General features: G+C 38.9%; 1 protein-coding gene across 1 annotated transcript in view; it reads left to right on the top strand.

Annotated features, from left to right (window-relative positions):
* The window catches only part of ARHGEF33 (Rho guanine nucleotide exchange factor 33), a 43,151-nt gene extending 32,420 nt beyond the window's left edge, over positions 1–10,731 (top strand). Inside the window, 3 exon segments of the mRNA XM_037528190.2 lie at positions 2,450–2,589; positions 7,957–8,031; positions 9,779–10,731. Of these exon segments, the coding sequence (XP_037384087.1) occupies positions 2,450–2,589; positions 7,957–8,008 (192 nt within the window). The 3' untranslated portion in view covers positions 8,009–8,031; positions 9,779–10,731.
* Positions 10,732–14,913: the final 4,182 nt, after the last annotated feature.

Below are 14,913 nucleotides of genomic sequence, written 5' to 3'. Positions count from 1 at the left end.
AGAGCATTCATATGAGCATTCATATTTTTGCAAAAATATCCTTTCCTATTAAACATGATGTGGAAAATTGGGAGTTCAATAGTTGCCAAGGAAAACCATTTATCAGAAATCATTTATCTGATAAGTAAACTATGAATAATGTATATGTGACTGTTTATCAGACATACCAAATCACATTAAGCTGTATATTAAGCAATGTTAATTAGATATACTGGCCAGCAAGTCTCCTCCCTCGACAGCATGAGACAGGAGTCAAGTCACTTCAGAAAGAAACTTAACGAGGTGTCTGATGGAGGTCAGTTAAAAAGAGCCCATTTCTCTTTCAGTTATCAGTAAACTTTCAAACATGCAAACAAAGTTCACTTTGCTTATTTCTGGTTTGGGACCAAATTTTTCTTTCGGAAACCTCAGAAGCTGTGGATTGTTGGGAGCCCTAGAGAAAGGTGGCATGCAGAGGCTGTGTGTGTGCATGTGTGTATATGTATGTTTATCTATACATACATGTTTGTGCTTATATGTGTGTGAGGTAGGTGCAGGGTGGAGGTTTTAGTTGCAAAAGACCAACACTTCAACAGCCCTGTGTTTAAAAAGGCAGCAGCTTTTGCACACTGAGATGTGCCAAGTTCTTACCGTTCCATCTCCTGAAATATACTCTGTGTATCTTCTACCCCTGATGAGCAGACTCCGCCAATGCCTAAGTCCTGTTCTGTCTCTAAGAGTCAAAAAAGAAAACAGTATACTTAGTGCACAGAGCACCTGATGGGTGTCAGGAGATCTGGGTTCTAGTCCTGACTCTGTTGCCAAATAGCCACCTGCTTTTGGGCTATGCACTCAGCTTCTCTGTATTTCCAGTTTTAGCATCTGTAAAAATAAGACAATATATACCTACCTCACAGGGTTGTTGTGAGGATAAGGTCAAATGAGATAAAGTTTGTGAATATGCATTGGAAAGTATGGAATGTTATACAAATGCAAAGTATTATAAAGATCATCATTCCAAAGCATTATAAAGATCATCATTCCCTGAAACTATTACTAGATGCCTTCCCTAAATTAAGTCCTAAAACTTAAATTATTAATACATTTAATTCCTAAATAGTCCCTAAAAGTCCACTTCTCAAAACGTGATCCTTGGATTGAGTAGTAAATGCATTATCAGAAAGCTCATGATAAATGCAGAATTTGGATCCCTTTCTAGAGCTATTGAATCAGAATCTGTATTTTAGCAAGATTCCCAGGTGATTCAAATATACATTAAGTGCAAGCGGGAAAAAAATATACCTTAAAACACTAATGCTGGTTTTCAAAACCTAAGTGTGCGTAAGGATTACCTAGGCCTAATTGCAGAGATTCAGATTCAGAAAGTCTGAGTTGGGGCTCAGGAATCTTAAATAGAAGCCCCAGTTAATCCTGTAGCCCCAGGACCACACCCTGAGAAACACCATACTAACCCATTAAGATGTTGATCTCCATGGTTTAGTTATGAATCTTAGTAGAATCTCAGAGACTCTAGATCTGCTACTACAACCCCAACTTAATGCCTCAAAGTCAAGCCCACTTATTTCCTGAAAAAAAAAAAAAAAAAAAAAAAAATTGTCCACATTACGCTTCTCTGTCCGCAAGCAGTCACCCATTCATTTATGAAACTTTCAGGGCATAACTGGAGTGGTTTTTACTTTGACTTCTTGCGTGCTCTTAAAGTTACTCAAAATCAAGCAGTTGTTTTTGATTTCTTTTAAGATTTAGTCGCCTCAAGATAAATGTATACACACACATCAAATTTGCAATGTTTATTTTATTTAGTACAACTCACATTTAAAAAGAAGCTATAAAATTCACAAGAGGTAGAGCTATATTTTTTCCTTTATATGCCAAATACCATAGATTAAGAATTATAAAAACTGTATTAAAGACATATTTACATGTTGGAAATACTAGTTGACATTTACTATTAAACATATCTGACCTCTGAAAAACTCCCTCCCTCACTTATATCTAAAATAGAGAGTAAGAATGTTGAGTTTAAAAGTAAATTAAATTATTTTCAAGGAGCTGGCTTATTTTGTAGAAAGAGAAGCACAACCAGAGATAGAAGGGAATACTTCTACTAGTTTTCCAGCAAGACCGTATTGGTGCCAGAGTAAGAAATTAATCTCTATACTCTTTGAAAGTTTTCTAACTTCCTTTATTTCCTGATCTTTAATTATCATAATCTTACTAAACTACTTGCCTTGACACATGGAAAACACACTCAGCAGAAAAGTATACTTTCCAACTACTGATCTCCTAATAAGTCTAGGTTTGCTTTAGTTGGAATAGGGTGCCCACCATTAGTCTTTTGGGGTGGAAGAGGAAAGTGCAAGTTAAAAAAAAATTGTCCCATAGCCAGGATAGATACTAACTTTGGAAAAGAGTTAAAAAAAAAAAAAACCCTTTTTTGTGTTTTCAGGAGATGCATTTAGAAGACACCACCAGATTCTGTCCAAAGGAAGAAAGAGAAAGTGAACAAACATCTTTCAGCGATCAAAACCCCAGGCAAGACCAGAAAGGGGGCTTTCGCAGCTCCTTCCGCAAGCTCTTTAAAAAGAAGTGAGTAGCCCTTAGACAAGACAGCATTGTAACTCATTTCCCTGTAGGTTGAGTCTTAAGGTTTTAACAGTGATAAGTATCAACTAGCCTGGTTTCATACAACTGCTTCAAATTCAGTTCCTGCTCCCAGTAGCCACAATTCCTTCCAGGTGAAGATGTTTTTACCCTGTAATCTAGAGTAAAGGCAAACCCAGTCCTATCCTCTGCCTCTTTTATCCTTAGCCTACTTTGTTCCCAAAGTAATATGTCCTGAGAGGAATGAGCAGAGGAGGTACCCTGGGAAATGAATTGGTAATAGTTAAATCCCTTTTAGACCAGGATGAGTGGGAAACACTGTTGAAGTTGGGTGTAATGAGTACTCCCTCTAATCTCCCCAAAAAGCTTTCTTTTTTTATTTATTTATTTATTTATTTATTTTTATTTATTTATTTATACAAGCACTGGGTACAGTCAGAAGAGTGGGAGGGTGAGAGAATTCACCAGAGCCAGAGCGGGGAGCAGAGCAGGCAGAAGGACCGAAGTACACTGCTGAGGGGAGCAGCGGGCGGCAGGAGAGGTCTGCGCGCCATGTGGGACCCTCCTCCGGTGGCCGGGGAGCAGCCGGGGATCAAACCGGCGCCTCAGAGGCTGCGGGCAGCTTCGCAACCCAGCGCTCAACCGCTGCGCCACCGGGGAGTCCCCCCCAAAAAACTTTCTAAGGGCATCTCAGCACTTAGGCTTCTAGAGGCCTGTACTTATTCCGGACACTAGTTTATTGGGAGTATTGCTAGTGTTTTCCCTGGCAGAATGATTGAATGGATTTGACTTGGGCCCTAGTTAAAAATCACCTTAATGACATTCCCATACTTCATATAAGGTGAAACTAGGCATTTTCCCTATGTTGTCCTTCTAAGATATTAAGCCCTATTGTCTCGTATGAAATCACCACTCCCCTCTCCTACCCTTAGCAATTTGGCCAGCACTTTTCCATGCAGGCTAGGAGACAGTGACCAAACCCCAGTAGGAAATGTAAGGAAAAGTGCTGATGCATAGAGGGATTCGCCTGTTGCCTGCCTGAGAGCCCCCGTCTCTTTTTCTGTGGGTTCTCAGGCTTACCTTAGGCCTACTCTCCTCTTTCCTTGAGAGAGATTTCCCTTACCGCTTAGTTTCTCTTGGTAGAGGACGTTCTTGGGATCAAGAAACAAGTCTTCCCTTTCGGTGGGTGGAAAAGTTAAAGAAAGGCATTATTGCTACCTTTGAAGAGTTTCTGATAAGTGAGGCAGCACAGGGAAGTCACTTTCTCCTTGCGGGCAGAGGTTACTGCCAGATTTGGAAAAGTCTTGATAGCAGAATTGGAGGCAGGCCTGAAGTGAGAATTTTTTTTTTTTTTTTTGATGGTTTGTTTTTTTTCTCATGGAGAGAGTGATACTGATATTAATGGGTCTCTTATTGTTGCTTCCCACCTGTTGTTACTGGAAGAAGGAGGAAGAGGAAGGAAGAGCAACAGTACTACAATTAGACACAGCCCTACTGCACTAAGTCCCTTTTCAGTTTTGCCAAGATAGCCCCATGCATGCGAGACGATCGCTATATTCCCTCTATTCAGAAGGTCAGGAATTAAGGATTGTATCCCTCACTCTAGGATCATACACTAAAATCTTTTCTGACACAAAGCCTACCTCTGTCAAGTTTGGCAGGGATGGAGAGACCTGGAAACAGACAACTTTCCAATCTGACCTTGGGCTTTAGGCTCCTAAATCTTTCTAAGGACTCCAGATTTCTTAAGAGCACTGCATGAACCCTTTTTTTTTTTTTTACCCAAAACAAATAGCTCCTTTTGCCCACTGCATTTATAATGATTGGTTACTGTCTGTTAGAAAGCAATGAGCCACAGAACTGCCACTAGTTCCTTTACAAATTCTAGTTTTCCAGAGATGTAAGAAAATGCTCTGCTAGTTACCTGAGGTAAAGGGAGTGGCCTTGTCCTTCCTATATATATCCAGGGGGCAAAACTGGAAGCATCGAGTAAGAAAGTACTTCCTGAAAATGCAGCTACCTGGAGCTGGAGCTGGCTGCCTCGTGAGGGAATGAGTTCTCTTAAGTAGAAACCGATGACCCTGGTCAAGGAGGCTAGGAGAGAGCTTCCTGCTCTGGGTAGGAGATTACTCAGGATACTCACCTGTGTCTTTTTAAGTGCTGAGATTTGCTTTACGTGTGGTTTGATTTTGTTGTAGATCAGACTAAATAATCACATCTTTTTAAACAATGAAACAAGAAATTAATGTTGGCCTCAGGACCTATAATTTTAAAGACTTACCATGTAGAAAACCAGATTTTATCTTTCTATAACCCTCTGCAGCCCTTGGTCAATGCTGAGGATTTGCTGTGGACTCTTCAAATTCATGTTGGCTAACTGCCTTCGGTTCTCTTGCAGTTTTTGGAATCTTGCTTAGAAGGTCAAATGGATCCCCTTGGTCTTCTTACCCTTTCTCATTGATTAGTCTCGCCTGCATCAATCACTTTGCTGCCAGCCTTTCTGGCATTGTGTTTAGTATCTGAAGTTTTAGGTGATTGGCAGTTAAGGTGGTGCCGCATAGATGGCTTCTTCCTCTGGCAGATTCTGGTTTTTTAGATTTGGTGTAGATCTGTGAGCACCATCAAGTGATACTTGCTCTTCACCAGTCTAGGGTACCACAGAAGCTCTTTGGGAACTTGGCATGAAATAAAGAAGCAGCTTGAGTAACTTTTCTTGAGTATTTTCATCCAGGGACCATGGAAAGTGTGTTTCATTTATGTTAAGGTAGCGGGGAAGGCAGAGAGGCTCCAGCATAGCACAGAAGGTCTGGCTTTTAATCCAGATCGGAATACACCATTCTTGTCATTAAGTAAGCATTCTTTCTTATATGCATTTGCTGTATGAGACACTATACTGTATGGGCTTGTGAATGACAAAGTCTCAGCTGTTAAGTAGGAATTTGCATTTGAGGTCAGACCTGTGGACAGGTTCAGGGAGAAACTGAAAAAGAGTTGGGAGGTCAGGCTGGCAGCAAGCCCTGTGACTAAGAAATAGCTAATACCAGGTACTGAAACCATGACAGGATCTGACCTCAGAGGTCCAAAATGGACCAGAGCCAGGAAAAAACTGCCTGTATCACATCTGGGGCTCACTGTGTGCCTCCCCCATAGCCCACTGGAGGCCCATTCCTGTCTACACTGACACACTTTTTGTATCCATAGGGGCTTGTTTGGCTGGTGGCCCCACACACCCAGAATGCTGCTTCGGGATGAAGCTAGGCATGGAGCCAGATGCAACAGAAAACCTGAGAAAGGGTTCTCTTCCCTCTGAGGCTGGGAGGGCCGAATGCTCATACCCACAAGGATTCAAAAGGGAAAGTCAAGTTGAAATTTAAAAAAAAAGTGCCCAAGATATTTGGGGAAAAGGATGATGCTCTGGTTGTTTCTATCTCAGGCACATCTATCCTGGATAAATACCAGGTCACATGTCCCTGAAAGCTGCCCAGAATTGGTCAGAAAAAGACTATATATCTTCAAGTTTGAAAATGTTAAGTGACTTAAAAAATTTTAAATATGAATTCTTGGAAATCAGGAACAGACTTAATGTAATGCTGGACTGAGTCCTTATCCCCCTGCCTTTGAGCAGGATGGAACACAAAGAATCCCATTCTAGAAGGACCTGTATAGAGGCTGTCAAAAACTTAAATCTAGACTATCCTAAAATCTGAGACAAATACTACGTCATCTTTACATATAAATCTTGCCCTAGGTTAACAAGTATTCTTGGTTGGGGGAGTGGCATGAGGGAAGAAGGCTAAGTAAGACAAGTTAGGGGTAGGGAATGGTGTGTTCTCTTTTTATCCTCAAATTTGGAGGAAGTGAAAGATAAAATTTTATGATTTCTAAATGGTTAATCCTATTTCCTCACCTAGTCTCTTCCTGTTTTTTTTTTTTTTTTCACTTTATAAATTATATGCCTCAGATTGTCTCCTTCCTGGTCATCACCCTCCCTCTACCAGTCACATTAAAATCCCTATTTTCTTGATAATATATACAGAGGGCTTCTATAGGGTCCCTTATAATTGAAAGTGTACCTTTTGGTGTATTATCAGCTGTTTTTGAATATGCTCAGCCTTGGCTTTGGAACAGACCGTGTGATAGAAACCAGGACTACTAAGGAATCAATTGATAATTTTACTCTTACTTTCTTATTTACCTCCTTAAAACCTAACTCCAGTACGTCCCCCATTCTTATCCACTTTGAGATTCTCTCTCATTTCCCATTTAATTTTCCTATTTAACCTTAAAATGTAAGGACATTATTGAAAGAATAACATTTTAGATGATTTAAACCTGAATACAAATGTTTCTCAACAGGTACACTGTCTTCAGTGTACTAGGTTCTGGCTAGTATGAAAGAAAGAAAAGAAATAGTTCCTTCTCATTAGTACAGAACCCAAATGTCAGGGTAACTGGCTGTAAGGTACAGTCCCGAGAATGCAGTAAACACTCAACAAATATTTTTTTCAATGAAAATGCTCATTTGTCCCCCTGTTGATTACCAGCACTGACTGATGTGGCCAACAGGATGGGTACTCCCCTGCCCCCTTCTCTGCGTGCATGTCTCCTAAAGCTTTAAACGTGGACAGTCTTTCTAATCAGGAAACCTCTCCTTCTTAGGTCAGAGTGTTCTGTGGCACTGGTTTTTACCCCTCTTCCCTCCCTCAGCTCTAAACAAGTTTCAAGGCATATTTGTAGGAATCTATCCTTGTATGAGCTATCCCAACATGCTATTTTCTTTGTTTCTGACAACTGAGTAGAAGGGTGGCTGTGTGTCAGAATTTACTGGCAGCCATTGTACCCTTACCCAGGAAATTTTTACCTGCAGGTCCCTTTAGTGTCTACTTAGATTTGTCCTGCAGTCAACCAAAATGGCCTTAGGACCTCAAGAGCCATTTTTGTTTTATAAAGAAATGGAATAAAAGCAGATTTGCTGACCATTCTTCCTAGACTCTGTAGGTTATTTCCCAGCACTTTAGATATACACTACTTCAGAGTCTAGCAGCCACACTTTTGGAAGAATCCAGGTGTTCAGGTGGTCATATACCATATGCACATTACAAAGCGGTCAATTACAATTATCTTTTAAAGGATGAAAATATGCTTTTAGTCATGGCTATAATAGAAGACTGGATTTTGAAAGGGATTGGCAAATTAGTCATTAGTTAATATTTTATATCAAGAAATGCAGAGAAATTTTTCACACACTTGGAGACACAGAGAGGTGGTTTGTGAGGAGAGCAGTTTAAAAAAAACTAAGTTGAGTTTGTGGACTTTGAAAACTAGACAGGGCGATTTTGGCATTTGTTTCAGAAATGGGAACGCAACTGGTGAAGATTTCTGTGGTCCTTGGGGCTGGTGGTGACATCAAAGCTTTCCCATTTCCAGGTAAACATTAAACAGTTGCATGTTGGAATCATCTAAGTATATAACATGTTGGGTTTTGGAGAGATCAGATGCAGCCAAGAGGGGAAATGTAGGCAAAAATTTTAAGTTTTGACTAGTGACTTTTTCATGAGATAATTGTCCTAAGGGGGAATAGTTGATAAGAAATAGTAGCCAGGTACAAATCCTGCTTACTAAGTCCTGCCCCCCTGAACTGTAGGCCATCATAGTCTTCTGGATAATGAGATGTGGGGAAAGAATACAATGGTCAGACATTTAACTTCCTACATTTGGGGCCCAATTGTACTAATTAGGGATGCTTTGAACTTGAGGCAGATGGGACTCCTGAGAGTTGAGAGAACTCTCAGAGTTTCAGAATAGAGCATGTTGAAGCTCTTTCAAAAGAGAGTCCCAGGGAAGTTTCTGGAAAGTAAAAGAATTTTCACCCTACCCAGATAGCCTCTTATTTGATGAGTACTCTGATATACTGGGGTTGAGAGAATAGTTTTTCCTCTGTGTGCTGGGATGTAATAGAAAAGTGCTTCTTACTGACTAGAAGTAGAAAGCATGGTGGGTAGCTATTGCTTCATCTATGATATTAAATATGAGTGAAAAGTAAAAATATCTAGTCAGTTTTCAGGCTTTCAGATACCCAGATTTTAGTCTTTGTGTGGATCCGGCTTCTTTGCTTGAATAATGTAAAGGGATGTGTGACTTCTGCCCAATTAGTTCAGTAAAGATAGTCATGATTAACTTACAACAGCAAAGACTCATAGCATACCAGTAATAGTGAAAGAACCTATCCTTCTTTTATGGATAGTGGAAGCATGCCTGACTGCCTCAGCATATGGGGAATTTGTTCAGTTGTGTAGGAGCTTTAGACACAGAACTTCATGTCTAACATCAGTTTCATACATCTGCATGAGGTCTTCGGATATTGGTTCTTAGTCACTGGGCTAGTTTTACCCATTGTAGCTCAGAGTTTAAGCAATCTAAAGGGCCCCAGCCTAGTTTGTCAGAGGTTATTTCCAGAAAGCCTCCTCCCTCCAGGGACTTCTGACATGAACAAACTGGAGAAGGTGCAGAGCTGGAATGGATTACCCAACTGGTATAACCAAGATAAAGGAAGAATGTACCCTCGACTGGGGACTCAATTGGACTGATTTGAGTTGTTGTCTATTGATTTGGCTTGATCTCCTTTGTGATGGTTGAGATTATAGACTCTCCTCAATCTGATTACTGTATTTATTTATTCATTCTACCAAATGTAGTATATATGTGTGGTTGGCTTCAATAAATCTTTCATTTAAAAATGAAAATAAGCAAAAGCAAGAGTTTGTAATGTAATGCCCACACCCGGTAAAGGCCCTTGATAATCTTGGTTGAGAACAATTAATTCCATCCATTTTAAATTTAAGGGCCTTGGTAATTTGTGGAGTAGTTACTTGGTTGAATCAAAAAGAGGCCTTCTTAGGATTTCATTTCCCTGTTACAATGTTACTACACAATACCTTACACTGACATACACAGTTATCATAGTTGTCCCCAGAAAGTACTGGAAAGATTTTCTTTATGTTCACCACAAATCTTAGATACACATGTCCTGCATCATGAAATTCAGGGGAAGTAAAAATTATTCCATATGTAGAGGCAACTGTTTTACAAATGCAAAAAGATTTGGATAGATAAAATATTTGAAAACAATTAAAACCAAATCAACCTGTACTTTATCTGTGTGCTGAGATTTTAGGTCCAGTGGATCAGAATACAGGGAAAAAACTAATGAGAATCCCTCAATGGATCCTTCACCCACCAAACAAGATTTCTTCAGAAACCGACTTGCTCTTGCAAATGACCTTGACCAAGGAACAGCTGTGTAAAACATACTTAAAGTTGTATTATCAAGTGGTAAGATGAGGATAAAAAGCTTGTATATATCTGTGTAGGAATATATATATATATATATATATATATTGATGTATAAATCCCCGAGGAAAACTAATATAATTACATAAGAACTAAATCAACATCCAAGACATCGAAAAGATAGAGATTAGTTTGTGGTTGAGAGCTGGCTTTTTGAACCTCAACATTTGGGAAAAAGGAAATGAAGATTTTTCACAGTATTGGAGAAAAACACTACATTTGGAGGAAAATAAATGTAAGAACAAAATCTCCCACCTTGAATTCATTCCCCCCAGTATAATACTCAGCATGTTCATATTTAACGTGGATGTGAATTTTATGCTTCCTAGGTGTTTAGCTTATGAATTTACCCCATTGTTCTTAGACTAATATACACCGTGTTAGGGACCAGTTCTGTTTTGCTCTTTCATAGGCCCCCGAGGCAAAACCTATCATCTCTTAAGGCAAAAAAATCAATTAACAGAATAACATTTTATATGTTACAAATCTGAGTTGTGGAGGACTTGTGCTTAAACTGGGCTAGGAAGGTTCAAAGTTTAAAGACACTTGAATCTTCAAACAGGAAGAGAACATCAAGAGGACTATTTCTCTTGTTCAGTGGTTATCAAAATCAGTATAGGGAACAATGATTTCTCTAGAAACTTGAGACCAAAGAAACATTTCCTCTCGTGTGGGTTGTGTTGCAGGTGGAAACAGTTTAGAGTCAAACTGAATACTGAGGATTCAAAGACTCGCTAGTGTTGCTGAGTGTCACACACACTTATGACCAGATGGGGGTCTGGGGGTAGGGGTGAGGGGGTGGGCGGGAAGCACTAAGCTACTTCCTTCAGTCAGGAAGAAAGGCTGCAGCACTAACAAGGCTTTAATGGCTCACACATAGTGGTTGCTGTAAATACCGAGTCAGAATGAAAACCGAAGGTTGGCAGTGCATGGTTCTGTCTTCCTGAAGTAAGTTAAAGAAACAAAACTCTTACAACTCACAGGGATAATTGCAATGAGGCTCACCTGGTTATTTTGGTAATAAAATGTGTTCTATTTCCACATAGATCTGTTCAAAGTCTGCATACTTAACATGCTCCAAATATCAGACACTGTAATAGAATATCATAATAGGAAAAAATTGGTTTAAACAATTTGCCTCTATCCCCAGGCAGTTGGCTGTAATGCTTTAGTATATGTGCTGCCAAAGCAAACACCTATTATCTATAATAAATTTGGGGCAGTTTGTTACTGTTTATTCGAAACCTTGCTACTCCAACTAGCTTCATCAGAGGCTGTTCCTCTAGTAATTCACTGTTTGATAAAATAGGAGTAATTTGACTTTTAAGTGTTACAGTTTTTCTTCTATTTGATAAAAAATTAGGAACTTACCCATTAGCATTTTGAACAACAGGTGTCTGGAACACTTAAAGGATCACTGCCAAGATTTTGGAGTTTCCAATATTTAAGTTTAAGCCAAGCTTTTCATTTTTCTGAAAATAACTCCTTTGAAATTAGATTTCTTTCTCAGGCCAAAGGAGTTTGGAGGCAGTGCTTAAAAGTACAATGTCAAACTGACTGGGCATGGAATGTTAAATGGAAAACATGGCCTTAAAACTGAAAAAAAAAAAATTCTTTTCCCCTTAAAATTGTTTATCATAAAAAAGATCAATTACTAGATAGGTTTAAGAAATGTCACAAACCTCCCAAATCCTCATTTTGATAACATCCTTTTAAGTATCTTGATGCTACATCTGTAGCACAATTAAATTTAGTTATATTTTATGAAATTAGCCATAAAACTAATAATAACTAGTGCTATTCTCTAGGTTCCCATCACCTGATATCTGGATTTTTCTAGTATTTTTTAACTGCCCCCAAGTTACTCTGTCTCCATCAATCTTACAATCTTATATGTCTCTAACACATTAATATCCTCAAATACTGTTTTGTAGGAAACTCGTTGATTGTCGTTATTTGTGTGCAAATTTGAACTTCTGGACTTCGTGCTCCCCACGCCCCCACGCTCATATGGTTCCAAGTTTTCTCTCTGGCTGCCATCTCCTATTTTGCAGTAATGGTGAACGAACAACTTCAGCTGGCTAGTACTGGGCTTCTATTATTTTCTAGCACCATCCTCAGACTCTCTTAGTGCCTTTTCTCAAGCCTCCTTCCTCTATTAATCTTTAAGCCCCAGCTTATCCCATCTCATCTTTCTGTGACGTCTTGTGGTGTGACTTGTCTATTTTTATTGTATTTTTCTTGTCTTAACAAGCATGTAAGTCACCTCAAGGCCAGGAACTATGCTGTATCTTCTTGTTATTCCAAGATGAAAGTTGATACCAATGTTAATAGTGGTGCTCTAATATGCAGAGGGTTACAGAATATAATTTCTACTCTTAAACGGATAAAGAGCTTCAGGGTTGTCACTTTGCTTCCCTGTTTTTCATTTTTTAAAGAAAATTATCAGTCACAAAGGAAATAAAGTAGTTATCTTCAGAAACAAAGGTGCCACTGTCACTTTGACAGCATCTAGGACTAGAAAACATCTCTCCATGAACAAAAAGGGTTACTCTTTTCTGTGTTTTTAAATTTTTAAAAAAAAAATCTGTCTAGGTAGTACTGTAAACCAACAGGGACACTAGGATCTTTGATCTTATTTAATGTGATGTTGCATTAAGGGACGAACTCAGGGTGAGAAAAAGTTTGGCATTACTGCATCTGTGATGTCCAGTCCTCTGGAGGAATCCAGTTTGTTCATAGGAGACCGCAGATGTCTTCTGGAAGTGTTTGGGTTGATAAGCAGAGAGAAGAACTTTACCAAAAGATGAAGTAGATATTTTTGCATAGACTGGGGCTTGGCAACAGGTCCCTTCTGCAGTCTTGCAGCGTCTGTATCCAAGCACAAGCAAAGATTGTTTTGCATTTCTAACTCTAGAACTGGAACATTAGAGAACTGGAATTCGTGAGTCAACACTTTAGGGTTATCTGTAGTGAGTTATTTCGTCATAGTTCATATAGTTTAAACTAGTTTTGGACTTGAAATTAAAATATCTCTTGCTTGTTTAGGGAAAACCTTTGAATAGTGTTTTCTGAGCACCTCCTGTCTCATTTCCTTACCTCCAAGTATATGGCTACTTTCTCCATGAGGGCACATGAACATGTAGATTCCTGGGTACTATTGATATTTCAGTCCCACTGAATTGGAATATTTGGGAGTGGAGTCCAGGAATCTGCATTTTAAGTGTACTCAGGTGACTCTTTGGCCCACTGAAATTATAGAGCCACTAGCCTCTTAGAAGAATAAATTGAGTGATCTAAACTTCAGCACTCAATTCCACTTACAGATTGAATTTTAGGATAGACTAAGGAATTGATTATACTTACCTTAAGATACAGAAAACTTATAGTTCATAAAACTCACTCTTTTTGATTTCTAAATTTACATTTGAGACCTTTTACTATTCTATGCAATAAGAGGCTGGTTAGAAATACATATATGTATGTACACATGATTAGTGCCCTTTATAATAATACATTGGTAAAGTTAACCTGGATCACTTGTGATTCTCATGTCCTGAGCATTGACTTATAAGGTGTGAGTGCAGCATTTTCAACATGTGAATATTCTAACATTTATGGTGTATAGACCAATGACTCTTACAGGGTGTGGGGAAGCTGAGGGAAAGGAAGGGTGAGGAAAAAAATTTTTGAAAAATGGAAACAGGCTTTTAAAAGGTTGAGAAAATTGATACAGATCTGTATAATTTAAGGGGGAAAAAACAGAAATTGATGTGTGACACTAGAACTAAGTTTTCAACATAAGAATGTGAAGATATGATTGAGGCAATGCTTAAACTACCCTTTTTGGAAGCTGTCATTCAAAATGGTCAAGATTTTTGTACCCAAAACAAATAATCTGTTTTCTAGCAGCTTAGTGCATAATCTTTAATGTCATCTAAACCTTATTTATCTATAAAAGTATTTTATTCCTTCTTGCTTCAGAAATAATAGCATTACTCTTAATTTTTAGCAAGAAAATGGGTTTTTTTTTTTTCCTCATAGATATGTAAGCCTATTCATATGACGATAGTGGAATGTTACTGGAGAGGATGGGATACCATCTGTTCCAACTGGGTTATTTCTACTTAGCTCTAGATGGTATCCTTTCTTCTCATGGTCACATTTCCCTTTTCAGTTCGGAACCCTTCAGCTCTCAAATGTGTTCTTATTTCTCCCATTTTTTAAGCAAAAGAAACCCCTTTAATAGTAAAACTTGAAACAGGAAACTGGTCCAACTCTTTTCCTGTTTTTTTTTAAACTCAATAGGCCCATGTTTTTTGCCTACACCACTCCCTTGAACTGCTTATGTCAAGATGAGTGACTTCCACATAGCTAAATGAATGATCCATTCTTAGTTGTCTTACTCTCCCTATCAAATAGCATTTGACATGCTGAAATAATTTCTGAATTCCCCCTTCTGAAATAATTTCTTTACTGGGGCTCAAGGGCACAATACACGGCTGGTTGTCATCTTTCTTCAGACAAGTTCCTTCATCTATTGGCTGGTTCCTCTGTTCTCCTCCCTCTTTTAATGTTAGATGCCCCCAGGCTCTCCTTTGTTTACATCTCTTCTTTCCTCAGACTGCACTGACGTTTCGGTGATCTTATCCAGACTTCTGGTTTGCAAATATGATCTTTATACAAATAACTCCCACTTTTATATCTTTAACCTACACCTCTCCCAAACTTTGACTTACACCTCCAGCTGCCTCTGTGGCATCACTGAGATGTCAGCCATATCCTCCCCACCTCAATTAAGGTAACTTTGTCCTTTTTGTTGCTCAGGCCTAAAACCTTCCTTGGTCATCCTTGACAGTTGTTTCTTACATTCTATCAGCAATTTGGCCATCTTCCAGTACATCCAAATTCCTACCTCTTATCACCTCCACTACTATCACCTTAGTCTACTGGGCTCCT

The sequence above is a fragment of the Talpa occidentalis genome, unplaced genomic scaffold (assembly GCF_014898055.3).
Source record: "Talpa occidentalis isolate TD23 unplaced genomic scaffold, MPIMG_talOcc4v2.1 talOcc4.5, whole genome shotgun sequence".
NCBI classification, from domain to species: Eukaryota; Metazoa; Chordata; class Mammalia; order Eulipotyphla; family Talpidae; genus Talpa; species Talpa occidentalis.
Note: the sequence above shows the minus strand (reverse complement) of the source record. Positions and strands in the feature narration are given on the sequence as shown.